At 40.3% G+C, this 27,882-nt stretch overlaps 4 protein-coding genes across 6 annotated transcripts in view; 3 read left to right on the top strand and 1 right to left on the bottom strand.

The window, feature by feature from the left end:
• The first annotated feature begins 635 nt into the window (after positions 1-635).
• dnajc14 (DnaJ (Hsp40) homolog, subfamily C, member 14) lies at positions 636-6,947 on the top strand. 2 transcript variants are annotated; one of them, XM_017450902.3, is made up of 8 exons: positions 636-724; positions 2,165-3,478; positions 3,590-3,688; positions 3,979-4,085; positions 4,248-4,367; positions 4,521-4,681; positions 4,860-4,962; positions 6,001-6,947. In XM_017450902.3, exons 2-8 carry the CDS (start codon positions 2,420-2,422, stop codon positions 6,272-6,274), a joined length of 1,923 nt encoding a protein of 640 aa, XP_017306391.1. In that variant the 5' UTR covers positions 636-724; positions 2,165-2,419; the 3' UTR covers positions 6,275-6,947. The 2 variants fall into 2 exon arrangements, with proteins under 2 accessions (XP_017306391.1, XP_017306390.1); XM_017450901.3 differs by having other exon boundaries at positions 657-815.
• Positions 6,948-12,688: 5,741 nt separating this feature from the next.
• Positions 12,689-17,525, top strand: mrto4 (MRT4 homolog, ribosome maturation factor). The gene is made up of 8 exons (XM_017450966.2): positions 12,689-12,820; positions 13,230-13,288; positions 13,796-13,899; positions 13,990-14,071; positions 14,160-14,227; positions 15,100-15,251; positions 15,722-15,798; positions 17,094-17,525. Exons 1-8 carry the CDS (start codon positions 12,793-12,795, stop codon positions 17,247-17,249), a joined length of 726 nt encoding a protein of 241 aa, XP_017306455.1. The 5' UTR covers positions 12,689-12,792; the 3' UTR covers positions 17,250-17,525.
• akr7a3 (aldo-keto reductase family 7, member A3 (aflatoxin aldehyde reductase)) lies at positions 17,522-22,923 on the bottom strand. The gene is made up of 7 exons (XM_017450965.3): positions 22,595-22,923; positions 20,790-20,977; positions 20,336-20,440; positions 20,140-20,236; positions 19,535-19,634; positions 18,627-18,756; positions 17,522-17,914 (listed from the first exon to the last, which is right to left on the bottom strand). The coding sequence occupies exons 1-7, from the start codon at positions 22,902-22,904 to the stop codon at positions 17,753-17,755; spliced, it is 1,092 nt and encodes a 363-aa protein (XP_017306454.1). The 5' UTR covers positions 22,905-22,923; the 3' UTR covers positions 17,522-17,752.
• Positions 22,924-27,085: 4,162 nt separating this feature from the next.
• The window catches only part of megf6b (multiple EGF-like-domains 6b), a 54,039-nt gene continuing 53,242 nt past the window's right edge, over positions 27,086-27,882 (top strand). For both annotated transcript variants that reach the window (XR_008393147.1, XM_053673938.1), the window contains exon 1: positions 27,086-27,365. Coding sequence is in view for 1 of the 2 variants with exons in the window: in XM_053673938.1 (XP_053529913.1) it covers positions 27,232-27,365 (134 nt within the window). In the remaining variant the exon portion in view is untranslated. The remainder of the gene's footprint in view (positions 27,366-27,882) is intronic.

Raw genomic sequence — 27,882 nt, 5'->3', positions numbered from 1 at the left:
TATTTTAGTACTCTATAAAACGATCAGTAGAAATAACCTCAGATAATACACCTGTATATCTTGTCTGAATTGGCATGTTGGTTAAGAGACTTAGTGACGTACTAATCATGCAATTTGCATGGCGACACCCCTTACAACCAGTGCTTGTAGTAAAGGTCGAAACAATTAGTTTGTATTAATATGAGGTGTGTAGTACATATGGAACTTTTGGAGCACATGCAGTCACTCCGAGGTTATCCCAACGTGTGAATCAATCATAATTACTACAGACGTCTTTCATCAACATTACTTAACAGATATCGGTATGGAAAAACTAATCCTGTCCGAATAGGACTCTAGACCACTTGAACAGCAGGGTAATTAATGTATGTTTTTTATGTGCAAGACGCAAAACCGCGTTTAAGAGCAACAATTTACTGATTTATTTTTTTAATTGGTAATGTATATACAAATATCCACATCCGAGCACTGATTGTTGAGTGAGCGATGACATTTCATTCTGATTTGGATTATATTTTATTCCTAAAGTTGCCTTTTTTTAACTCTTTTTTTTGACGGTTAAAGTTCATCATCTCTTTAAAACGTTCAACTTTTCTTTTCTAACGGTCCGGAACGGGTTACAACTCAAAGCGGAAGTCGTTCTCTTACCCCGGAAGTGAATACCATGGAAAGGAAAAAAAAGAGAAACAACAAGGACAGCGACGTCAGTTAGCGAGTTGGCTAAGTATAAAATCAGGGTTGTTTTTTTCTAATTATGAAATTGTACAGAAGATTTTTTTACAACATATTTCTGAAAGATTGGATTAAATATCAGCGTAAGTGTTTAGCGAGTGTTTATTTTAATGATCATGTAAAAGTCGTTATGCTTGTGCTAAAATTCTCAGTCTGGCCAATGAGTTGTGTTGTCATGGCACTTCGTCTTTTAATAGAAATAATGATAATAATAGTGAACTTGATGTATTTAGCGCGAATTATAGTGGTTCTAAAGTGTATTAATAGTAAACTTTAACATTTGTGGCAATAAAGGAACAGCAGATTCATGTGTAGGTAAATAACTGCACAGACCTGCAGTACAACCAAAACAATCATGAACGCGGAAGAGAAAATGGATTTAACAACAACAACAACAACAACAAAAGATTAAAGTCGATTAATAAAAATATGATGAGCCTCGGTTATATTTCTGTCGTGCATGCATGTATTAGTTCATATTTAACTGCATGTTTATGTCTTTGGCTCTGTAAAGTATTAGACTGTAAGTGTCGTTGCTCAGTTTGGTTTCATTTCTGTATTCAGTTTGTAAGTGTGAAGGAAACTCCTATCCGTTTGGGGATGTGATGTTATGATGTGATGTAGTCAGTCCCCGGAGAGGTGTGTGTTTCACAATCAGTCAAGTCTGTGATGTTAGAGTAGTGTCAGGTGTCGAAGTGTTTCCACAGAGCTGCTGGGGGAAATAATAACAACGCTGTTAGAAATGTAAAAGCCGAAATATATATCGTACTGTCTGAATCTTGAAGTCAGATTGAAATTTCGCGATGTGCAGAAGAACAACCTAAATGTACACGTCTGATCAATTTCAAAACAGAAAAAGAAAGCATCAAAGGCACAGTCTGATCAATTTCAAAACAGATAAAGAAAGTGTCAAAGGCACAGTTTATACATGAGGCGACTCACACTGCCAAAGCAATGCAATTTAACCGAATAAAACAAAAGTCAAATAACGAAATGGATATAAAGAGTAAGTAAGATCAAAAATAAGGTTGGAAGAGAAATTCCTACTCAGTCTGTCTGTTAATTCACATTTTTTGAATCACTTTTGAAATGACGTAACTCAAACCCAGAACAAAGCAGTTGTGTGAAAACAACCTTTATTTCATCAGCAGCTGGCGTTTTCTTTTTATCACGCAACTAGAAAATGTTTGGAAATGAAAGAACAGATCGGGCTGCAAAGACTTTCCATGTTTACTGATGTCACGTCACAGTGTCGTGTTTAGACGATGAAGAGATGAGATGTTGTTCAGCAGTAATACGTCACGCCACGTGTATTGGAAAGCAGGGTTTAAATTGAAATGTGTAGGCTGTTTTATTGACCGATGCCAATGATCTAAAGTTGATTTTGCTGTCTGAGGAGTGATCGGGCTGTTTTATTTTGTCCTGTTTGCAGGATTCATGGCGTAAATCTGCACAGATTAACCTGTGTGCGATAATGGACTGGATCAGTCATGTACAATTCCAAGGTTTCGTGGTTAAGCTTTGCTTGAGTGTGTTATGCAGTGCTTAGCAACACAAATTCCAAATTATACTGCGCTAACCTGAGCCAGACATTTCCTCATCCTCCTGGAGATTAGCGGACCGTGTGACGGGTTATGACGGACCCCTGAGCATCCTTTGTTTTGGCTTTTTGAGAACGACGGACGTCATGGATGATCTAGAAGAGTTGAGAACCGGGACGCGTCCGGACGACGGACCGGCGAGTGGGGGCATGTGCGAGGAGTCTGTGCCGAGTGTGTCAGAGGAAGTGGAAACATCTCGGGAGGTGCCGGAGGATCTGAACTCCGAGTCACCTGGCGCGAAACAGGGTGAGCAGGAAGACCCGGAGAAGGTAGAAGAGAGCGGATACGCGAGAACTAATGGAGGTACGGATCAGCTGGAGGAAGACGGAAACAGTGTGTTCGATGAAGCGGATGATGAGAAAGACGGTTGTAGGAACGCTGCCGCAAAGGATGCGTCGGGATCTCGCGGGAAGAAAGGAAAGTCGAGAAAAAGTGGCTCGGGTTCAGGTGAACAGTTTTCGTCCTGGATGTCGCCTCCATCCTTTTCCTCATCCTCTGGAGCGAGCAGACATAAACAGATCCGCCGGAGGAACCACCACTATCACAACCAGGGCCGTCTGAGAAGACAAACTGGCTTCCAGCTCATGGCGACGTTCCGAGATTTCCTGTCCGAATCCGTCAGCCCGTGGAGTATTTCCTGCGTCCATATGGTGGTGGATCTGATCGTGTCTCTGACCCACCACTGCGGCGTCGCCGTCGAATCTGGAGCGATTGCACTTTACGACCTCGGCATGTTCATGCTCTTTAAGGTCACCGACGTCCCGGGAATGAAGCAGGATTTAAGACGTGTCGTGGATCGGTCCCGGAGTTTGGCTGCAGCTCTCGCGGGCTGGGTTTACAAATCCACGTGCTCTGCACACCGCGCACTGGTTTCAGCTTTCAGTCTCATTAGTAGCGTAGTGTTCCTAAGTGCCGGGGTCATGAGGAGTGTTGTGGAGAGGTTGGGTGGAGACAGAGGCAGGCGATGGTGGCTCGGTCTTCAGAACTGTTGGATAATGAAGAAAGGAGTCACGCTTATGGGAAGGATTAGAGTATGGTTGTGGAAAAGTGGCTCCGAACACGTGACAGTGAATCCAGAGTCTCCATCCAGGATGGAGCGGAGTCAGCCTGGACAAGAGCTCGAGAGACTGCTGGCATTAGCACAGGTACCTCAGAGTGATGTTCTCCTGATGTGCTCATATTCCTGCTGATGTTTATTTGTGATACGATGTATAGCAATATCAATGAATGAAAATAAAATCAACCGCCTCGTGCAGATCCCTGAAGATGAGCTGGACCCGTTTAACGTGCTGGGCGTGAACACACATGCCACGGAGTCGGAGCTTAAGCGGGCCTATAGACAGCTGGCTGTACAGGTGAATAAATAAATCATCTAAATCACCACTTCGGCTTTATAAACACTTCCATTCTTATTCAGGATTGAAACCAGCGTCTGATTAACCGATAACCAACAAATAACACATTTTGGATTAATTCTATTCCTGAAAAGGTTTAAAGTGTCTCCTCGTCTGTCTGAGGTGGTGTTTAAGGGGGCGTGGCTTTGTACTGAACTCTAAAAAAATGGCAGACGGCACCTTTAATGCGATATATCTGTGGTATGTATATATGGTGTATTGATTTCGTTTAACTGCTGCTGTACATTTAGGTCCATCCAGATAAGAACAAGCACCCTCGAGCCGGTGAGGCTTTTAAAGTCCTTCGAGCGGCGTGGGACATCGTGAGCAACCCAGAGACCCGGCGCGAGTACGAGCTGTGAGCGCACCTTTAAAAAAAATGACAGTATCCCGTTTTTTTTAGGTTTTTTTTTTTTTAATTATTTAATTTTTTATTATTAAAAAAAAAATTTTTTATGAGTTCGGTCGAGTCTCACAACTCTGACGGCACAACATGATCCTTTTTTTTCTTCAAAAACAGGAAGCGAATGGCAGCGTCGGAGCTCTCCAAGTCGATGAACGAGTTCCTGACGAAGCTGCAGGACGACCTGAAGGAGGCCATGAACACCATGATGTGCACCAAGTGTGAGGGCAAACACAGGTATGGCATTTAAAACAAATATTATATAAATATAAATCACAAATTAATCACAAATCCTGTCGTTAGTATTATCATAAACGTGTCGCTTCATTTGAAAATGCTCATCATCTTTGCGTTTTTATTCCCTCGCTCTGTCCGGGTTTGGCCCTGCAGGCGGTTTGAGATGGACCGCGAGCCTCACGAAGCGCGATTCTGTGCTGAGTGTAATAAACGGCATGGCGCTGAGGAAGGAGACCTGTGGGCTGAGTCCAGCATGCTCGGTCTGAAGATCACCTACTTCGCCTTCATGGACGGAAAAGTCTATGACATCACTGGTATCTGGAATTACACTGGTTCTTATATCACTGATTGTGTACATGTCTTAGTGCTTTTATGTGTGTGTGTGTGTGTGTGTGTGTGTGTATTTATATGTCTGAAGCCCAGGATAAATAAAGTTTATGTTTAATTGGTTATTTTTTAGTGAATTTTACTGATTTTGTGTTCTTCCCACAGAGTGGGCGGGTTGCCAGCGAATAGGAATCTCCCCTGATACACATCGTGTCCCCTATCACATCTCTTTTGGCTCCAAAAGTAACAGCAGTTCCAACCGCCACAGGTACCAACCTTTATATTTCACTAGGGGCGGCTGTAGCTCAGGTGGTAGAGCAGGTTGTCCACTATTCGAAGGGTTGGTGGTTCAATTCATGGCCCACATGACTCCACATGCCACATGCTGAAGTGTCCTTGGGCAAGACACTGAATCCCAAGTTGCTCCCGATGGCAAGTTAGCGCCTTGCATGGCAGCTCTGCTACTATTGGTGTGTGAGTGTGTTTGTGAATGTGTGAATGAGACGCAGTGTAAAGCGCTTTGGATAAAAGCGCTATATAAGTGCGCCATTTGCCATTTAGTAATGAACACCAGACTAAAATGTATCTAATGTCTAGTGACAGAAACACGTATATCAGACAGAAGTTTTAATGAAACACAATAATACTGTGTGTGAAATGACACGCTACTGAGACTGACAGACACACAGGCCACGCCTCCTTTGCTGAGAGAGGTACACAGGCCAAACCTCCTTTGCTGAGAGGTCCACAGGCCACGCCTCCTTTGCTGAGAGAGGTACACAGGCCACGCCTCCTTTGCTGAGAAAGGTACACAGGCCACGCCTCCTTTGCTGAGAGTGGTACACAGGCCATGCCTCCTTCACTTGGACAGACAACCAGGCCACGCCTCCTTCGCTGAGAGAGGTACACAGGCCACGCCTCCTTCGCTGAGAGAGGTACACAGGCCATGCCTCCTTCACTGAGACAGACAACTAGGCCACGCCTCCTTCGCTGAGAGAGGTACACAGGCCACGCCTCCTTCGCTGAGAGTGGTACACAGGCCATGCCTCCGCTGGGAGAGGTACACAGGCCACGCCTCCTTTGCTGAGAGAGGTCCACAGGCCACGCCTCCTTTGCTGAGAGAGGTCCACAGGCCACGCCTCCTTCGCTGAGAGAGGTACACAGGCCACGTCTCCTTTGCTGAGAGAGACACACAGGCCACGCCTCCTTCGTCGATATAGACTCCCGGGCCACACCTTCTTCACTGCCTTATATAAATAAGCAAAGTTACATTTCCTCTCTCTCTCTCTCTCTCTCTCTCTCTCAGATCTCCCTCAGGCCATACCCCAGCTCCAGGCTCTCCCTCCGACTTGCACGATTTCTTCAGCCGTATTTTCCAGGGTGCGCCGGGCAGCGACGCCTCGTCCAACGGTGGATTTTTCTCACCAGGATCACCCCCGAATCACCCCGGGGGGGCCGGCTCAGGACCGCCTCCTCAGCCCGGCTTATTTACCCAGCGAGGAGAGACGAGCGAAAGCTGGAGCGAGGTAGGAAAAGGACAGCGTAGGAGGAAAAAAGCACGCAAGCCTTTTCAGCGCTGAGCGCCGGCACGATGATCTACGACGGAGGAGAACATCGGACTGCGGCGACGCCTGTGTTCTGTTCTTGACAGACAATGGACAGGTCGAGGGAAAGAACGGAGGGGTCTGTGATTGCGCGCGAAATAATGTCCGTGCCAATAGGAACTCGAGAACACATCGGTTTGCGAAAGAAAATTCAACAATATCAAAGTGTTGTTTTTTTTTTTTGTTTTTTTTTTTTACACTATGAGCTCATCCATGCAGAAAACAATTATTTTGCCCATGGCTTTTTTAAAATGTTATTTTTATTTGTTTTGCTTCCTGTCATGCAGGTAGGCGATAGCATGGCTTTCTCAATGAAGTTTGTGTCGTTTTTGTTTTGGTTGTTTTTTTTGCATCAGTGTTTTACGATTCTTCTTAACAATCAGCCATGAAGACACCTCAGGGATGATCAGATGGTCTGCAAGGGCAGAATGACACACACAGCTCATAATATCATCGTAACGATCGTCCGTAGTGGTTCAGTTTCATTTATACTTGAATTTATTTTGCGATGTTTGTTTTTTAAAGTTTGAGTTTTGCCTCGTTTGAAGCAGAGGTTAGACGTGAGGTGCAGAGAAATGTCATAAAGCCTCCATGAGGACTGACTGTTTGGAAACATTTATTATTGGGTTATAAAGACACGTTAATATTGTCCGTGTTTTGTTTTGTTTTATTGCATATGAAGTCTTCTAAAACCAAAACTGGCATTTTTCTAAATCGTCAAATCACAAATTAAAGCGAGATTCACATTTTCTCACTTAGCGTAAATGTAGTTAATCAGCCAAGGCATGTTTGGTGTCTGAAATTTGCACCTTTACCCAGCACTCACACTCACTCACTCGCACTCACACACACACACTCACACACACTCACCCACACTCGCACTCACACAGCAACAGGCAACAAGTGAGTTTTGTTTTTCCCCCTGTGTAAATTCTATGTAAATTAGGGCCTTGGTCCCTCCTAAGACCCCGCCTTTCACTGTGCTGACTCTGAAGGGACTGCTCCACAAGAAGGTGAAATAACAGTCGTGAATTAAGAAGGAACGCGTTTGAACATCAGTTTAAACAGCCAAAGCCAGTGTTTTTCTCACAGCACAATTGCCAAGGCGATTTAACGACGAACAGACAAAAACATTTAATCGTCACCACCAGTTTCATTTAGGAACAAGCTTATAATCTATTCACCTACATAACGTATCGATTAGAGCTGCAGCACTACTTTCATTTTATTAGTTTTAGTGTTCCTAATACAATGTTTCTTACTTGAACCTAACCCACGTTTACCTGTTGTTGTGCCAATTTTTCATTCAGCGTAAAATCTGTACAAAGAATCTCAGGAGCGAAGTGTCCATTTTGACCTAAATGATGTTTGATGACTCTACAGAAGGCAGCCGTGGTACCAAATTGGGTTCAACGCTTCAGAACGGCTCGCAACTTGAGTTCCTTACTGTTTTTAGCTCGCACTTCATGTGGAATTTCGTGCTCAGAAACTGGAAGAAAAAACACGGCCTCGTGTTTTAAGCAAAGGAAACACGGCCGTGCTTATAAACTTTATAACCACGTACAGTATATTGAACAGATAGGCTGATAGGCCATGCCCACAAGATGCTAGCTAGTGTGATCTTGCCCAAATCTCATCTATAAACCATAACTGAAAATTTGAAATGATGCTCAGTATAAACACGAACTATAGCGAGTGGGTTTTTTTTTATGAAATGAAACTGAACGATGTCTATGAACTTTTTGGGTGAAGCAGACTTCTGTTCATCGTTAATGCCTGACTTGTCTTGGCTGAATGACTGCATTTAGATTAAGAGGGACATTGTGGACAGTGCTTCTGTGTTTTTTTTTCGCCAAAACCACTCATGACTTTCTGCAAATTTACACCCGGAAAAAAACCCAAAACTTCCCCACTCGCTTGGAACTGACTGAAAAAATGCAAATGGAACGATTTAAAAAACCAAAACAAAACAACGAAGCGCTTTGAAAGAGAGAGTTCAAAGGAAAGTCACGTGAATAAGAACGACGGCGTGTGCTAATATTCGGACGCTCTGTGACATATTGACCGCGTTTATTCATTCGTCTTCAGCGGATGCTTTATCCTGGTCAAAATAATAATTCATCATTTTGGGAAGTATAATGGTGAAAACACAAAGAGATCCTTCATTTCACACACACACACTTCTAGGATAGAGTGACGCTAATTGAGACGGTTTCTGCGTTTCGTTCATTTTTCTTAAGGCAGCCGATGATGAGAAAAGAAAAAAATACACTATGATTCTCATGAGGTGGTCACTTTAGAGTCACGTCTCACACACACACACACACCTAGGGCACACGCTAACAGAACACGTGACTTGGGTTAAATATTGTGATGCGTTCTGAGAAAACTGTGTCCAGATTGATGAATATTAATGAGCCTGATTAGCCTTAAACAAATTAAGCGGTCCTTCTGTTTAATATATATGTATATATGTGTGTGTGTGTGTGTGTGTGTGTGTATTTTGTTTCTCCGCATGTTCGTCACACTGTCATGTCTACTACAGAAGGGAGACTTATAGCTGTGCTGGACGATCGTTTGCTGGAGATTAGGCACGTGCTGATACACTCAGATACACAATATATCGCAAAAAATATCGGTATTAAAGTCACCTTACGTTCTCGGCATTACCCAGGGGGCGTAAGGGTGGACGGTGTGTTTTACGCAGCAAAAGTTCCATGTTGAGAGCGATCCTTAGAAAAAGAAAATGCTGGTGGTTACGATGTCATAAGATTAAGCCACGCCCTCACCGACACACTAACGCCCGTCATGACGGTATGGTATCGTGCTTATACCGTAAAAATGGAAATTGCCATGGAGATGTAAAATTTGCACGTGTTTAATCTCAACTCTGGGTCTGAATATCATCAAGAGTTGTGTCATGTTTATTAAATTGGACTTTATTTTAGCTTGGATGTTGAGCTGTAGCTGGATTCTTCTTTTTGTTTACGTTGCACAGAGTGTTTGTATTTGATTTGTTTTTGTTTTGTTTTTCTTTTAAAAAAAAAATTGATTCATTTCACATAAAAATTTGATTTGCTAGCGAACGCTTTACTTTATATCCGACCTGTAAGCAGCGCTCCTGATGAAGTGAAGGCGCTGTGTTTCCGGTTCCAAGAACGTCCCAGAACAATAAGTGAATTTAAACCCATATGCAAAAAGATTTATATAATAAAAATGAAAACTCAGACAATCATAATCATAATAATAATAATAATAATAATAATAATAATAATAATAAACAAATGGTGCGGGACACTTTTGGAGTCTTGAAGGTTTATTTCATCCAGTTCCCATAATGATTAATTGCTGCTTATTTTCATTGTTTCATATTAAAGTTGATTTCTGTAAGTTCAAAGTCTCTTGTTATTTTTTCTTCTTCTTCTTTCGTCAGTGGTGTTGTTGGAGCGTGTGAAAACTGAAGTGCAGCTGACACTTAAAGGAGAAATCAACCCTGAACGAGTTGACATTTTTCCAGTTCAAACTTCTTTTCATCAACATGTTGGTCTATTTTCATTACATCAATCCCATTCTTCTACCTGCTGATATTGTTGCAGCAGGCTTTAACCCTCATTTCATCTCTACCTAAAGAGACTACTGCAGCGGTGCTTTAGTCTTTTAGTCCACACGTCACTGGAAGATGGGCAGGGAGATGTATTTCAAGGTGTGTTGATTGTTCTTATCATCTGTGAAGACCTCTGTGTCAGAGTCACATCCGTTCTGTGTAAATACGAGTGTAAATGAAAAAAAAAATCACCATTAATAAGTCAGGAAATAAAGTAAAAGGTTTTCTATTCAGTCCTATGAGTGGTTTAATGAGTGGTTGAAAGTCTTTAAAAGTTTTGCATCTGATGTTTTAAATACGAATTAAGTGCATATATCAAAAACAAATTGATAAACCGTGTAAAGCGTCTGCACAGGCCGAGTTCATAATGTTTACATTACGTCTTAAACATTTTGCAGGAATTGAGGATGATGGTAAATGGCAAATGAAGGTGCTACATATCAGGGTTAATAGCATTTATGAGGAACTAGCTGCTCAGATTGATCATTTGTTCACATTAAACACGTTTGTATTCTTATATTTTGTTATATTTGCTAATGCTCAGGGGTTTTCATCGGCAGGAGAAACACAAATCCACTTCCCAACTTCCATATTTACTCCACGTGCTTTTGTGGAGCTGGGAACGGAAGTGGAGTGGACTTTAAGTTTCCTCTAAACCGCTCACTACACATACAGGAGTCTGGACTCTTAATATTTAGGGGGGAAACTGTATTAATTTTTATGTGATGTTTAGTTTTAAGTAAAGAAAACTGGAGGTAAATCATTTGTGTCAGAGAGAGTTTGAGTTGAGTTTGAAAGAAACATCCACTACATGTGTTATACTGTACATAAGAGGTTAGAGATGATGTGGAGAGGAGATTAATCCGGCATTAAACATTCATGTCAAGTCCAGTCAGCCTTCTGCTCTTTTCTCAAACTGAAACAGGTCTGAGCTCCTGCTCCGCTCACACACTGCCACCTACTGGCCATTCCACCCTTCAGCGTTCAGAAGCTACACTGGATTTAAACTTCAGAATTCAGAAGCTACACCGTCACGCTGGTTACTATGGCAGCAAAGAACGCAATGGAATAGAAAGGAAAGGTATAAATAGCGGAGGGTCTCTGTCTCAGTCCCCAGAGATATCAGAAACCACGTCCATGGAGGTGGAGGAGATGGACACCCAGAGAGAGGAACTGGTAACGCCTACCCATGCGGCTTCTCGTCGCATCGCTAAGCTCTAAGTCGAGACCGTACGCACTGAGCCCCGGCACCTGAGCAACTGTTGGAACTTGTGAATCTTCTTTTTTTTTTTTTTTTTTTTCTCCCCAAACATCGAGATGCTACTGTAAAGAAAAACTGCAAAAACACCTTTCTGAAAACATATAACACTTCTAATATATATATATATATATATATATATATATATATATATATATATATATATATATATATATATATATATATATATATATATATATATATATATATATATATATATATATATATGTGTGTGTGTGTGTGTGTGTGTGTGTGTGTGTGTGTGTGTGTGTGTGTGCGCGCGCACAGCTCTACTGCTCGCCTGTGTTCCCACAATGCATTGCACTTTAAATCTGAGAAATGCCTGGGCCTTGGCGCTACTTTGATATCTTTTACCAGAGGCAGATTTAGTGATTTGGGGGCCCAAGCAAAATGTAGGAATGGGGCCCTCATTTCAGTGTTTTAACATCGATATTTAATATTTCAGCATACGTTATTTAGCATTAATAGCAATAATCGGGGTGAACTGGGACCAAAAAGGGGCCCTGGACTTTCTGGCCCAGAGCGGACCACCACAACCAGCCCACAACATGCCACATCATAACACACCGGCTCACTGATGGTTAGACCAGTTTTTAAGACTATTTACTAGCATAAAAATATAACACAGAAGCTTAAATGCTATTTAAACAGATTTATTTGAAATAGCACTTAACAGATATTAAGTCATATTTATAAAATAGTCCAACAGAAACAGAAACAGTGTGACAAAGAATATAAAACGATCAAGACGGTATGTTAGCTGGTCAGGGGGCATCATCTGGGTGCAGTGTAGGAGAGCTACACCACTCAGCTGTACATCTCCTCAATCAGGACTGAAACTTTAGATTTAACACTAACATCAATCCACATTTAATCATTTTACCCCCCAAAATAAACCACCACCACCACTACTACTACTACTAATACTACAATAATAATAACAATAACAACAACAACAACAACAACAACAACAACAATAATAATAATAATAATAATGTATTTTGTTTTGTAATATTAATATTATAAAATTAATCTTAAGTCTATTTCACTATGACCACTAACCAAGAGCAAACAATAAGTCAATACTGTACAATACTGTACAATACTGTACAGTAGCACAGAAGCTTATTAAAATATTCTTTCTAAATTTTGGTGTAATTTTTAAACATTTATTTGAAGTAACACTGAACATGAATCCACATCTGAAAGGCCCACTATCATCATGTGACATTAAAACTAACGTATGATCATGTCTGCAGAGTTCAGTTTCATTTGGACAGGGAGCGAGCGAGCGAGAGAGAGAGAGAGACAGAGAGAGAGAATGAACCATGCTGAGAGAGAGAGAATGAACCATGCTGCGAGAGAGAGAGAGAGAGAGAGAGAGAAATATGAGAGAGAGAGAGAGAGAGAGAGAGAGAGAGAGAAATATGAGAGAGAGAGAGAGAGAGAGAGAGAGAGAGAGAGAGAGAGAGAGAGAGAAATATGATTCAGAAATATGATGTCAGACAGCAGAATGGCCGCCAGGGGGCGGCAGAGGCGCAGGTGCTGCCTATAGCTCCGCTTTAGACGACTGTAGAAGAATCGAAGGACTGCGAGAGCAACGTGAGAGCCATGCCGAAATCGAAGAGGGATAAAAAAGGTAGACAAAATAAACTAAACATGCATTGATGTCGATGTTTTATGACGTGGATTTATCGCGTAGAGTCACAACAGCTAGCATGTCAGCTGAGTAACTTATCTAATTAAATATTCGCATTAAAACAGTAATGTAGTTTACTAATCAGCTAACGAGCTAAAGCTAAAATCCAGCTCCAAATCCATGAGGTGTAAGGACATGGTGTGGCTTCTGAGTAATTTTTGTGCAGCTGAGATGCATTTGGGGTTCAGGCATGATTCATTTAATTAGATTATGTGCTCTGGACATTTATTATCAGCAGTTCTGCGAGTGAAGTGATGGAAATGGAAAAGGAAATAAATTAATAACAAGTAGCTCAGAGGTAACAGTTCCTAATGTTTTTTCCTGAAACACTTTCTGTCTCTGCCAACAGTCTCTTTAACAAAAACAGTCAAGAAGGGATTGGAAGCGAAGCAGAACCTGATTGAGGAAGTCAGTATCTTTTTTATTTTCCCCAAAAACATATTACATTGCAGTTTAGTAATCAGTAGGTATTTATTAAACATTATTTCCCCTCATTTTGATCCCAAAACTATCCTAGTGCTCTTCCTGAGAGTCGAGTGTTCTCATATAATACACATGTACAATGGATATGGTGATTATTTTTCTACTTTTTATGAATTTGAAGCTGATCAGATGTTAAAATATTCTACATAACGTAATTAAAAATATATATTGTTTAACAATTCGTTATTTTTTTTAATAAACAGAAATCTTATTTTTAAATAAAAAATAAATCTTTTTTGTAGACACTAGTAAAGGTCAAAAAAGCGTAAATTCTGATTGATTATAAAGAAACCCATGATGTGCAGCTGCGCTACTGTCAGAGCTGCTGTTCTAGTAAATGAATCACCACCTTCTGACCAATCAGAAGACAGAACCCGGCAGCAGTGTGGTATAAATGAATTGTAATCAGCGTCTCTCGGTCTCCTGCTTCAGCTGCGGAAATGCGTCGACACGTACAGGTACGTGTTCATCTTCTCAGTGGAAAACATGAGGAACAGCAAACTCAAAGACGTCCGAACAGCGTGGAAACACAGCCGGTGAGAGAGAGAGAGAGAGACACACACACACAGCACAATCAATCTGGCAACCCTGCCGGCTTGTTCTGATCGTTTCTCTAATCGTTGCAGGTTCTTTTTCGGCAAGAACAAGGTGATGATGATTGCACTTGGGAAAGGACCGACAGATGAATACAAGGATAATTTGCACAAGGTACCTGATCATTTGTCTTAATGATTTAGTGGACCGGAATGGATTGCAGCAGATTTGAATTTTGGATGGTTTGCACTGTGTGTCGTAGGTGAGCAGGTTCCTCCGAGGGGAAGTAGGAGTCCTGTTCACGAACAAAACGAAAGACGAAGTACAAGAGTAAGTAAATAATTTCTCCTTTATTAAACAGAAAGCGGTGGCCTTGAATTTTAGAAAAGTTTTTTGATGCTCGTACTTCTGAGAAGAGACCGAAAATGAAACGAGGGCAAGATTTTAATTCAAATGTCAGGGAGGAAAAAGTTGTTTCAGCCTGTCCTGGTACAGTAACGTTGATTGATTATCTGCGTTTATTATTTGGCTGAGCTATTAACATACAACAATTAACACATACACAGAACTGATTGTATTAGAGTTTTAGGTTTTAGTCGGTTCCACAAGTCTAAAAGGGACGAGTTCAGAGATTTATTAAATCTCGAGAGACTCCGCGAGTTCGTTTGTGACCTCCCTCAAGAACGTTTGGCAGAAAGACCTTAAATGCAAAAAAAAGTAATGAATATAACACATGAAATGAATGTAATTACAGATATAAATCAGTCATTAGATGTTATTTCCAATGCACACTGAAGAATGATATCCTCTATGGCAAAGAATTGCATTTTTCTTTATTGGAACAAGGAACAGTTGACTTGTTCAAACAAATACTAAATTTAGTATTAGTCTCACAGCCTTTGGAACAATTGACATACAACTTTAAAAAAAAAAAAAAAAAAAAAAATGAAATGAACGCAAAGCCTTCATTAAAATTTGGGACCCAGTTATTATGTTCTTAGCCCTTTCGTTTTGCCCACTCCCTTTCTCTTATTGTGAGCGATGTATCTCTCTCTTTTTCCTTTTGTTTCAAGTGTAAGCAAAACGATAAAGAATTGAAACAAATAAAAAAATTAATGATCAAATATACTGTTTCGTGAGCTAGCCATGTCTTAACATCGTAGCACGGCTGGTCATGTATTTCCGTCATGTGTTTGGGTCAGGTATTTCAGCGGGTTCAAAGAGATGGATTACGCTAGGGCGGGGAACGTGGCACAGATGGCGGTGACGCTGGACGAGGGGCCGCTGGAACAGTTCTCCCACTCCATGGAGCCTCAGCTCAGACAGTTAGGACTGCCTACAGCGCTGAAAAAAGGTAACGGCACCCAGATGCCAGATTACAGACATCGATGGTCAGACAGTTTCCCTGAATGAAAAACGACACCGAGGCTTTAGTCCAATCACCGCGCACGTCGTCGCTGATCTGTTTGGGTGATCAAGACCCGAGGAAGAACCACAGTAGCTGGTTTATGAGCTGCGAATAAAAAAAAAAACAAACAATTTGCACTAAACGTCAAAATGAGCACAAGTGACCCGTTAGCGTATTAGGCAGTGTACTGTTTTACCACACTATGTAGTTACGTAGTATGCAGGTTGGAGGTGGGGTGCTAACAGTAATTCTGCTTCATCACACCACCCCAGTGTTGGTTATTTTCCTGTTACAACACGACCCAAAGTGTTCTACCTTTCTGACTGGGACGTGATGGTAAATCAGCTCCTCTCGAGCAGTAAATACTTCTAATATGTGGACGCGAGATGTTCATTCGTTATGAAATCTGTCCGCAGGTGTCGTCACGTTATTAAAGGACTACGAAGTGTGTAAAGAAGGAGACGCGCTCACTCCTGAACAAGCCCGTATTCTGGTGAGTCGGCTGCATTTCATTTACACTCGATTCTGCACCACGCGAAGGAGGAAGTGGAAACCTGCTTTCATGAATGATTCGGTTTTAAGCAGTTACCAAATGTAGTGTGTGTGTGTGTGTATCATAATGCATACATAAATATAGCTTTGGATAAGAAACAGATGGTACACTTGGTGAAGCTCGGTAAGATTAGATTAACATTGTAGTTTTCTGTTTATTTCATTACCTGGTAACATGTCATACAAACTTTTCTTTTTTTTTCTCTGCCCCTAGCTATTTCACGTATTCCATTCCAGCTCAAGCACACCTGGTGCAATTGATGAAGCCCTTGATGAGTTTAGCATCAGGTGTGCTTGAGACAACACCTGTTTTACATGTTTGTGCTGTTGTGAGGGATTCTATTCGGGGGGGTGAATACTTTTGAGACTGGAGAAATCATAAGTTGCGTTTTCAGTTGAATTTGGGGAAAGCACTTGAAGCGTTCATTGTGTCGAATTATTTCAATCGCTTTTGTTTGACTTGTTCATCGCAAACAGCTGAAAGTCAGTCGGGGGGGGTTGATCACACCTGTATATAATAGGGCTGAGCGATAGATCAATATCGTATCGTATCGTTGGTATGGTGATATTTACTTTTAAATGTTGATTTGCCGTAATTATATAAACAAAAAAACACAGTCGTCTTTGTAGGCAAAGTACCGTCGAAGTCAGTTTAACGTTTTTTGGTTTATTTTACTGCTGTTTTGTGGACAGTTTGTTGGCTAATTTATATATTGTGATGCGCATCATGCAAAATCGAGCAAACTTCAAAGGAGCTTGAAACGTTTCTAAATTACCGCAGATTTTGGGTCAGAGATGAGTCATGTGATGTCACGACGCGCGTTCAGCCGAAACCCTCTTCGATTCACGTGCGTCGAACACGAACACAGCTAAAAGCTCTCACTTACTGACAGACATCACTGCAAAAGAGCGTGGGAAACTACTTTGTGTGATTTTTTTTTTTTCCCCCCACAAAAATCGCAAATTTTGAAAAAAGCTGCAAAAAAATTAAGAATGAAACAATAACATTCAAAAACTCATAAATCCTGTACAGACTTTACTTTAGACCCGAGTATATTAAATAGTAAAACTACTGCTGATAATTTTTTGTTCGTTTCTATAAAATGAACAGGTGAGTTTGTGGAGTGAGAATCCGAAGCTGATTAAACTTGGTGTGATTGGCTGTTTGCACGCTGGCGAGGGCATAAACTTTATGCTTTAGTCACCCTTCTGTACTTCGCTATGAATTCCTTTCAGAAACTGTTCGGGATCGAGATGGCTGAATTCAAAGTGACCATAAAGTGCATGTGGAATTCGGAGACCGGAGATTTCGAGCTGTTAGCAGAAGGTGATGAAGAGGCCATGCAGGCAAAAGACGACGACGACGATGATGATGATGATGAAGAGAGTTAATGAAAAGAAACAATGGACTTTCCACATGGACATTAAACATGTTTGATTAACTTTGCAAAAGCAGGATACATATTTGTGCAGATATTTCTTCAACATGTGTTTTATGTGATTTTATGATCCAAACGTTCTATACGACTTTCCTCGTTTGATCCCTTCAACTTCCCCCCAAAAAATACTACTTTCAAACCGACATCATTCGCTTACTTTAGGTGTGCTGATATGGGATTAAACGTTCAGTCGTTTAAAAAAATAAATAAATAGTAATAAAATGCTGAATGTTCATCAGTGATATTTATTTATCGTTAGAATATCAAAAATAAGTGCTAAATCCAAAATTCAAAGTTTAGCTTGAATTATTAACATGGATGGAATCAAAGTTATTTCTGGGCAAGTCTGAACAAAGTGATAACTTCGTACAATATATTTCTGGGGAAATTCACATTATAGTAGATCCTCCTTCATTTTCAGCTGTAATTAAAGGCGAGTGCGAGTCCGCCGCGCGTCTAGCGGAAGTAGTTAGGACACTCGTGAGCCACTAAATCCCAGCCGCGCTTGAAGGCATCCACCACTTCCTGCTTTAGAGGACCTTCTTCAGCTGCTGCCAAGTTCTCCTGAAGCTGCTCCATGGTGGACATCCCGACGATCACGGCGTCTCCAAGCTCAGCCTGAGGAAAGCAGGATTCTTTACTCTGCATATAACGCATCATTTCTTTTTACGGAAACATTGTTTACACGAGTTGAAGACTTGTGTATGTTTTTTTTAAACACGTCCTGTTCTAACACGATTTGTTGAATATATTTGCTAAAGAAAATTGTTCTGTATGAATTCTACAGTTAATTCACGAATTATTGATGCAGATGGTACGTAGAGGCAGTGTTTATAATTTTGAAGCACCACAGAGTGCTGATCCGGGCTCATTTATCATTGAGCATATTCAAAGGAATACGGATAAAGCCGAGTGCAAAAGTTTGCATCCCCTTGGGAGATGATAAAGACAGATACTGCTATTTTTGTGCAGGTAACACAAATGGGCAAATTGTGTGTTTTAAGATAACCGAAAAAAAATGTCAAAAAGATATTAGTTTGAAAATTTACATTTCTTAAGTAACGTCTATCTCCACCTCTAACCTCCTATGGCAAAAAAAAACCCCCGAACCTTTTCCTGTTGTTTCTGTCACGTTTTGTATCGTTACAGAATTCACCCAGGAATTGTTTTTTATTTGAAGATAAATTGTTGAACAAAAGGTCTGTTGTCCTTCTTCCCCACATAAAAAAAAAAAAAACACGTGAGGGATGCAAAGCTTCTCACTCTGTATATTCGATGACGCTGATACGAGATCCATGGAATAGTCAGTACTCGATTTAGGAGCTTGTACCTTGAGCTGAGAGTGATGATACATCCAGCGTATAGCGGCCGAGGTTAAGCCCGGCTTCTCTGAACCGTACGCTGCCTCGAGGGCCTTCAGGACGCCGTCTATAGCGTGGAAATGGCTCTCTTTCCAAAACCTACAAGATTCAGATTGACAGTACGTTTAAAAAAAGTAAAAATCCACAACACAAATCAAACAACTCGTTTGCTTACGGTTTTGTGCAGTATTTAAAACCAAACTGAATCCAATTTATTGATTCATTACAGCAGCAACATACAGTGAATGAAGTTAAGTAGGTGGTTTTGTACAATAAAAACAAACAAAAAAGCAAACAAAGTTAGAGTTAGCCCATAGATTTAATAGCCTAATTAATGGAATTGTGCACGGACTAAATATTAGGGGTTAATAATCAATTTGGATTGATGAATCGATTATGTTCAATTATAACTGATTTAAAACTTGTGTAAAAAATTCTATTTAAAAACTGATGTGTAAATACTTGAATAGACTAGCATGGTGATTTGCCCGTAACTCTGATACTTTAATAGTAGGCCTACCCCATGATGCAGAACAAAGTTGGTCAAATATTGATTGTAGGACACCAAATCGAATCGTATTGTCAAATATGGAATCATTGATTTTTGAATCATCATAAAATCGTACAGTATCATGTAGAAGCCTGAGGTTTTACACCCCTTATAAATAAATAAACCATTCCCAAGATTATAAACTCAGATTTACTGCTTTACAACAGCAACAAATGTGTAAAAAATAACAACTCCAATATTGTTCATTAGTAACATAATCTTAGCTAGCTAGCATCCCTCGAACCCTGGGCTCGGACTATTAACACTGAAGAGATAAATTCCACAAAATATCAGAAATAAGATCTGGGAAGATGTGTAATTGTTTACCTGTCTCTGTAGACAGCAGCCCACTTATTTCCAAAGAAGCGTCCTGCAGGCTGAGCGCCGTCTTTATCCTCATAATGGTATTTCCCCGTAAGCAGGCCTCCTGTTAAAGATTCCACAGTATCGTTACACGACGAGACGTTTCACTGCGTTCGAGCTAGTGACGTGTGAATCGAGGTTTCCTCAATTTTATGCAAATTTAATTATAAGGAGGTGGAACAAATTTCTCAGACGACTACTACAATCCTAAAAGATGTCCGTTGTCTCTGGAAACCTCTACTCTCACAGCATTAGTTCCTACATGTGTTTATCCCCCGTTTGATGTCGGTAGAAAAGTCACGGGCTGGTATTTCGAAAGATTTAACAAGAACAAGAAGTGCATATTCACATTACAGCAGATTGTATATATTTAGGCTAGAAACCCGACAATGCGTATCAAAGTGAGAACGGTGAAACGTGGTGGTGGTACTATCATGTTGTCAGGATTACTGTTTATATCGTGGGATATAAAAAAAAATCCCACAAGTGCAATTGCAAAGCATTACAAGTGACGTCACTCGCTAGTGTGAAGGTAAAATAACATCCAAAAGCACGTTACACCAACGTACCTGCCAGGGGATTGTACGCGTAGAAACGTATGCCGAAGTATCGCAGACACGGCAGCAGTTCCGTCTCCACTTGTCGCGTGGTAGCGTTGTACATGCCCTTTAAAGAAGACAGGTCATCAACACCTGCTTTAAGCTCTATAAAAAAAGAACGAGCATGAATAATAAATCGGAGGACAATTTCAATACTTTGATTCACCTGGTAGACGGTAGGAAGGACCCAGCTGTTGTGTTTGCAGATGCAGTAGATTTCGGCCACTTCCCACGAGGCGTAGTTTGATAAGCCGAGCTCTTTAAACTTTCCCTGGCAATAAAGAAGTTCGGAAGTTGAATTGGTGTACTGTAGTTATTTATTTAAACAAGCCCTACCATTAGAAACCACCCTAGAAACAGTGGAAAAAGAACTCGGATGTAGGAATGTCAGTGTGGGGGGTTATATTCTGGCTCTGACAGTTCCTCAACCTCAGCTACATCAATCCAGTTCATAATTAGAGATGGGACTGTTGTTCAAACCCCATTAGATGATGTTAATAAATGTTAAGTTAGGTCCTATGAGTGATTTTGTCGCTCGAACAGCCGTGATTTATTACTTGGTGGTGACATTTATTGGAGCAGAACTTTTTCCCGTACACCGGATGTAAGAACTACTCTACCTCTTTGTGCAGCTCATTGCAAGTTCTCAGCGTGTCCTCAACGGGGTTCTCATGGTCTGGAGCGTGCAAGTAGAAGATGTTAACGCTTTGAACGCGCAGCCTCTTGAGCGATGTCTCCAGCTGAGAGCGCACGCTCTCGGGTTTCAGCGTCTTACCGTCCCAGGGGTTCGCTTTGGTGGCCACACGAACTAAGAAACAAAAAAAAAAGTGAAATTTCAGGCTATGTCTCGCTCAGTTTCAGTCAGAAATGTAATTTTAATTACAGTATGATCGTGATTCTCAAAATCATCTTCCTCCAGCACTTCCCAAAACAAGTCTACAACAAATAATGATTTCTATATTCTTCAAAATTGGTTTCGTTCATGGAAAACTGTGTGGTTTAAAGATAAAGCTCAAAGACTTGCAATATGTCAATAATATCATTTGTTATTTGTGTGATTTAATATATTGACCTGGCCAACAATGAGCATGCGTTTTAGCGAAGAAAGAGCAAAGGGCCCTTGTATCATCTGTATCCTGTCCCAGTTGTAAGTCATTTTGGATAAAACTAATTAAATGCAAATGTTTAGATGCTACAAATGAACCTATGCCATGTCCTTTAATTTTCTAGATCCTCTGATATTAACATGTCAATGGAATTTGTTTATTATGAATAGAGATTAGGGCTGCGTAAAAAATATCAATTCTCCGATTTTTAATAGATTAATTCAGTTTAACGAAACGATATTGATTTGGGAAATCCACAAATCGATTCTTAACACACTTGCTTTACATGAGAGGATGTGAATATTATCTGTACTTCGCCTCTCGTCCTGAAGATGTCGCTATCTTTCGAGTTGCTCCACTTAAAACAAAACAAAATTAAATGAAACAAAACAAAAAAAGACAGAAGATCATGGCAGAAGGTGACGGTAGCCAATTGAAGCGAACGCTGGCCAAATTAAAGTCTGATGTGCGGAAGTATTTCATGTTCAAAGGAAGTGACGGTAACGATGAGGTCAATAAAGTTGTCAATAAATTTCACTGTTGCACATTTACTGTGTTTTTTTTTTTACACTAATATGTGCAGTTTGTGCTTACCTTGTGTGCACTGTATGCACGTTTACGATTTCTTGTCACAATGTTTGTTACTCAAAGTAAAAGTAATTCAACATAATTGTGTGTGCCCTATTGTTAATGTAAATGTGTATTTCAGTAGTATAGCTAAGTAGGAGGGTTTCAGTTACCAGCATTTATATTAAAATATGGATTCCATATCTGCAAAACTAACATTTTAAAAGAAATATTGATAACTAATCGATAACGAATCGAAATTGAATCAAATCGAAACCATATAAATAAGAATCTAATTGAATTGCCAAGTTGGTTCACAAAACCCAGCCCTAGTAGAGATCAAACAAAAGTTCATATCTTGTGTTTTGTTTTTCTTTTAAACGGAGATTTAGAATATTTTACTCATAAGATTTGCAGTAAAGTGAAAAATGCTTACTGACCCCAGTCTCCCCTACCCAACACTGGTTGTGTGTGTTACAGTATGAATTTATGATGATGTGTGTGATTTATACTAATATCTTTAATAATAAGAGGCTATTTCAATACCTTGGTGAAAGTGGGGAACTATTTACTAAAAAGTGTTTTATTGCTACTTTTAATATTGCAATGCATTTGGAAATGATAATAATGAACTTTAAAAGAAGTGGATCGTTTTTTAATGATTCTTTTACTTTGGTATTGGTTTTAATTAATCATTATTTGTTTGATTATCTATTATTATGATTAAATCTGTGCACTTCTTCCTGTCCTACCCGTCTGAGGAAGTTGCATTGCCCCGATGATCGTCTCCGCGTTCCCGTCAGTGTACATGAACGCGGTGTCCAGCTCATCGTGCCCGCGCTCCAAAAACGCCTTTACCATCTTGGCGCTCGTGTCCGCGTCTGCGCGCCCCCCGAACGCCATGGAGCCTAGAAGCGTGGCTGGGACTTTGCGAGCGGTTTGACACGACATGTTGACAAATTGCCGTGAATGTGAACATCTGAGAGTGACACTTACCTTCTGAAACGCGTACCGACCTGCATTAACTGCTTTCAACATACTCGGAAAGCGCGTTACGGTCATGTCGTAAACAGGGGGTAAAGGGCGTAAACTAGCCGTAAAGGGATTGTCGCAAAATTTCCAACTATATTAACAACGCAAAGGGCAGAACAGTAGAAGTGGACGTTTGAATACTTGATTGTTTGACTAATAAGATGTTTGTTTAATTGATTTTACATCGAAACGTTATTTCGTCGTGTTTACGTAGTCATTATACCCGTATTTTACATTTTTACTTTTCAGCGTAGACCCCTAAATATCACCTATTATTAACGTACAAGGCTCACACACACAAACGTTCATGCATGCAAGTCTCTCCCTCAAATATTGCAATGTATTTACTCAGTCTGGCCAGTTCTCTAGGTCTAAAAACAACTGGGACAAAATCTCTCCTGATAACCCCGAAACATCCATGTAAAGCAGTAGGTCCTACCTTCTGTTCCCCATATTCACTGGCAGAACTCCACTTTCACATACCTGTTTATAAACACATCCGGTTTATAATTTTTTGAAAAAGTGGTATAACATCTGCAGTTTCTCTTCAACTTCGTTGTGATAAATACCTTTTTAGAAAAGGATTCACAAGTTCAAACAGTTGGAGAACAAAACAAAATATGATTTTCTTTTTTAATTATTGCCCTCTTCCACCTACATGCACTCAGACGTCCCCTATTGGCTAGAGTCACTGTAATTGAAAGGTGAGAGACAGAATGTTAAATAGAAAGGTTTAGTGTGTTCCCAGTGGTTGTTGATGCTGCTGGGTAAGAGTCGGGACAAGAGAGTGTTCTGGGCAGCCACATCAGCAGCTGTTCTCACGCTCTCTGAATTTCACTGTCTTCCTCTCCCTGAATCACAGCCACTCCCAGAACAAAAGAACGGGCTACAGGGGTGGACCCTGTAGAAGGAGAAGTCTCTGGTGTAGAAACTAGGTCTGGAGCAGAGAAACGATGCAGATATCTGCACTGCCATCTGAGGTGTCCTGAGTGGGTCTCCTCGTTCTGCTCAGTGGAGTCTTCAGAACGTGGAGTCCTCAGAAAGAATTCTTCATCTCCTCCTAAACAAACGGTGCTCCACAATAGGCCAACGACCCCAGCACAGGGTCCATCAGACATTTAAACAGTGCAGGTCTAGAAATGGCAGTAGTGCGATTTACTAAAAGCACTGTGAAGGCAGTTTTTTGGATGAAGAGAAAGCAGTATATGGTGTGTGATTTGATTTGACTTCATTTTTAATGTTAATGTTGGATTAATCTTATCTATCATCATCTAATAAATAAATAAATTCATGATTGATAATATATTTATAATATCCTCCTGAGACCCAAGGAAAAAAGTGTCTTTTTTTTTTTTTTGATTTCCTACCTATTTTTTTTTTTTTTTTTTTTTTTTTTTTTAAATACAATTTAGACTTTTTAAAATGTATTTTTATTTTTAATTTTACAGCATGCCCACTGTAGTGGACCACAGGACCTTTTTAGTTTGAAAAGACAGCCAAACTCAGAAAATAAAAAAATGACCAGATGTGAGTGATATTAATCCAAGAATAAATTCAACTTAAAAAACAAAACAAAAAAATATCTTTCTGGATTGTTTCTCTTGCTTGTTATTGCAAGGATGATAGTATATTTTCTATTAAAATTGAATGCATAGTCATTATACAGTGCCCTCCATTTCCTGTTCTGTGTCACCCAGGTGTATTTAAAAAAAAAAAGAAAACTATTGGAATATACTTCAGATATATTTTCTCATATTCATAGGAGTGCCAATAATTAGCGCACCCCTATATTTAACAAAGTTTTTTTTTTTTGGATAAATCTGTATTTTTTTTGCAATTGTTTATTAAATATCCTTGAGAGCAGATTATTTTTGTGCATTTTTTTTAAACAAAAAATCAAAAGGTTAAAAATAAAGACCATTTTTCACAGCCTTCTTTACTCATATTTACCAAGGGTGCCAATATTAGTGGAGAGTACAAACTTACCTTCTTTAGCCAGTTTGCATATTTCATGATACCACGTGGATAGTCTTGAAGCCTCACTGATAAATTTTATTTGTCACTGACGATTTATCACTGGTTGTAGTGAAAAGCGTGTGTGTGTGTGTGTGTGTGTGTGTGTGTGTGTGTGTGTGTGTGTGTGTGTGTGTGTATAGAAATGGCGTCATTAAGTTCATAAAGATGGTCTTGGTGTCCACTATAATTGACATTCATAAAGGACATTTATAAATATATTTGACATTTTTTAACACTTCAGGTCATCATTAATAGTTCATGCAGCAGGACAATTACCCAAAATATTAAGTGTTATTTACTTTCATTTACTTCAAGACTTATCTGTTCCTATACTTTTGCTCACCTAAAATTGACCACGGTCTGCAAAGCAACGGTGCCATATTCTAAGTTGATTAACACATCTAGATGTAAATATGAGGAAATTAAAGCTGAAATTCTTATCTATTGTCTCATATCCAGCTTTTGACCTCAAACACAAATGTCTTCAGTGTACAGTGAAAATGAAAGATACTTTTGGAGAGGAATGTGTGTTTTTCTTTTTTATTAACCCTATTGTTTTTATTCTTTTATTAACCCCAACCCTAAGTACATTTTAGAAAGGTGTTTTTGCAGTTTTTCTTTCAAGTGGCATGTTTGGGGAGAAAAAACTTTTTTTTTTTTTTTTTTTTTTTTTAAAGAAGATTCACAAGTTCCAACAGTTGAGGAGAAAATTTGTATTTATTTATTTATTATCTATCCATCTATCTATCTATCTGTCTATGAATGATCTGGTGCTCAATCAGCATCACAGGGCAGCATAACTCACTGCACTCAGGAGTCCAGGTTAGCTAGCTAGGACTGGAAACACCCTGCTGGGATGGAGGGAGGGACGATGCCATTACTCCTACATGCAGGGCAATCTTCTGGGTCGAAATTGAAGCTCAGGTGCCGGGGCTCAGTGCGTACGGTCTCGACTCAGAGTATGGCGATGCGACGAGAAGCCGCATGGGTAGGCGTTACCAGTTCCTCTCTCTTGGTGTCCATCTCCTCCACCTCCATGGACGTGGTTTCAGGGGTCTCTGGTGTCGCGCGCAGAGTGCGCGGGGCCACAGTCGCTTCCAAAACCAAAGTGCAGTGTTCAGGAGGGACATCTGCAGGAGAGCGGAACATCTCGCTCCCGACCTCCTCAGGGGTCTGATCAGATTCCAAGTCCCCCTTTCCAGTCCTCTTCCCAAATAAACGCGGGAGTCCCAAGTAGGCCAGCGCAACGACGCCAGCACAGGCTCCAGCGACCAGCAGAACTTTCTGGTAGTTTATCATGCCGATTAAAGTTTCTCACTGTGTAGCAGAACAAAATGTGCAGAGATACAGAGACCCTCCGCTATTTATACCTTTCCTTTCCATTCCATTGCGTTCTTTGCTGCCATAGTAACCAGCGTGACGGTGTAGCTTCAGAATTCTGAAGTTTTATATCCAGTGTAGCTTCTGAACGCTGAAGGGTGGAATGGCCAGTAGGTGGCAGTGTGTGAGCGGAGCAGGAGCTCAGACCTGTTTCAGTTTGAGAAAAGAGCAGAAGGCTGACTGGACTTGACATGAATGTTTAATGCCGGATTAATCTCCTCTCCACATCATCTCTAACCTCTTATGTACAGTATAACACATGTAGTGGATGTTTCTTTCAAACTCAACTCAAACTCTCTCTGACACAAATGATTTACCTCCAGTTTTCTTTACTTAAAACTAAACATCACATAAAAATTAATACAGTTTCCCCCCTAAATATTAAGAGTCCAGACTCCTGTATGTGTAGTGAGCGGTTTAGAGGGAACTTAAAGTCCACTCCACTTCCGTTCCCAGCTCCACAAAAGCACGTGGAGTAAATATGAAAGTTGGGAAATGGATTTGTGTTTCTCCTGCCGATGAAAACCCCTGAGCATTAGCAAATATAACAAAATATAATAATACCAATGTGTTTAACGGTTTCCAAAACCGTCTCATGTGTCGTCTATTGACTTGTAGAGATTTCACTACTAAATAGATTTATAAAGGTGAATAATATACAAACACTGTTGTACATATGGTCTGAGGTTATTAACACTCGTGCATTATCGTGAATCAAATAAATTAACAGTCGGGTAGTTTGATTCACTTAAAAGAATCGATTCAGTAAAGTGAATTGTGTTCTTTCTAGGATAGGTGGGCTCATGTGTCTGGGGTTTATGTGTGTTTGTCCTGCCCTGCCCCGTGTCAGCTTGTTTGGTTTCCTGCAGTCCTAAGACGCGACTCGAATTGCTTCCAGCATGGACTCGGCTTCTTCGCTCTCTTAAACGGGTTTTGTGTCTCCTACTCGCTCAGCTACACGATGCAGTCGGTCAGAGGTTCATGTGGACCTTACCTTCGTCCTAAGAGGATGGATCTGACACTAACTCCTTTTCTGATGCTGTTAATAAGCGGAATTCACGCCACATCGCGTGGATCAGATCTAATGCCATACATGTGAGTGATGAATCTGAGCATCATCAGGATCTAGGGTTCAGTGTCTGCACTTCAGGGTGGGATCTGGAGCAGCACTAACCTGTGACAGTGTTGTGATCGATAATAATAGATAATAATTGATTTTAAACAATCACTAATCACTAGCTGAAGCGATCACGTGACTTTAATTATGCAGTGATGTGATTGCATGCTGGAAGAAATTAGTTTAAAGTTTTAGAGTTTACTTTGTCGTTTTATTCTTTGCTGTTGTTTGGGGTTTTTGTGCATGTGTGCATAATATGATGTTAGAATTCAACTGTTTTGCAGTTAAGAACATTTGTTTCTCCTTTAGTGTATAATTTATAATATGCTGGTGAATATGATTAAATATAATATTTATGCATATTAATGTGCCTAAGAACCTTTTACTCTCAAGTTCTTTAGACAACCATGTATTTACCTGTGCTTTAAGGAACCCAGAAATGGTTCTTCACAGCTGTGCCACAAGGAACCATGTTATAGCTAGTTATGCTTAGTT

This window comes from Ictalurus punctatus, chromosome 21 (genome assembly GCF_001660625.3).
Source record: "Ictalurus punctatus breed USDA103 chromosome 21, Coco_2.0, whole genome shotgun sequence".
Lineage (NCBI taxonomy): Eukaryota > Metazoa > Chordata > Actinopteri > Siluriformes > Ictaluridae > Ictalurus > Ictalurus punctatus.
Note: the sequence above shows the minus strand (reverse complement) of the source record. Positions and strands in the feature narration are given on the sequence as shown.

What these genes read in the sequence shown, in the direction of transcription:
- dnajc14 (XM_017450902.3), top strand. Translation starts at nt 2,420, where the DNA reads ATGGATGATCTAGAAGAGTTGAGAACCGGGACGCGTCCGGACGACGGA. An exon ending in ATAGACAGCTGGCTGTACAG is followed by an intron (nt 3,689 to 3,978) that starts GTGAATAAATAA and finishes CTGTACATTTAG; the next exon opens with GTCCATCCAGATAAGAACAA. An exon ending in ACCCGGCGCGAGTACGAGCT is followed by an intron (nt 4,086 to 4,247) that starts GTGAGCGCACCT and finishes CTTCAAAAACAG; the next exon opens with GAAGCGAATGGCAGCGTCGG.
- mrto4 (XM_017450966.2), top strand. Translation starts at nt 12,793, where the DNA reads ATGCCGAAATCGAAGAGGGATAAAAAAG. An exon ending in ATCGAAGAGGGATAAAAAAG is followed by an intron (nt 12,821 to 13,229) that starts GTAGACAAAATA and finishes CTCTGCCAACAG; the next exon opens with TCTCTTTAACAAAAACAGTC. An exon ending in GCCTACAGCGCTGAAAAAAG is followed by an intron (nt 15,252 to 15,721) that starts GTAACGGCACCC and finishes ATCTGTCCGCAG; the next exon opens with GTGTCGTCACGTTATTAAAG.
- akr7a3 (XM_017450965.3), bottom strand. Translation starts at nt 22,904, where the DNA reads ATGACCGTAACGCGCTTTCCGAGTATGTTGAAAGCAGTTAATGCAGGT. An exon ending in TCCTTCCTACCGTCTACCAG is followed by an intron (nt 20,237 to 20,335) that starts GTGAATCAAAGT and finishes TCTTCTTTAAAG; the next exon opens with GGCATGTACAACGCTACCAC. An exon ending in CGCGTACAATCCCCTGGCAG is followed by an intron (nt 19,635 to 20,139) that starts GTACGTTGGTGT and finishes AATCTTTAACAG; the next exon opens with GAGGCCTGCTTACGGGGAAA.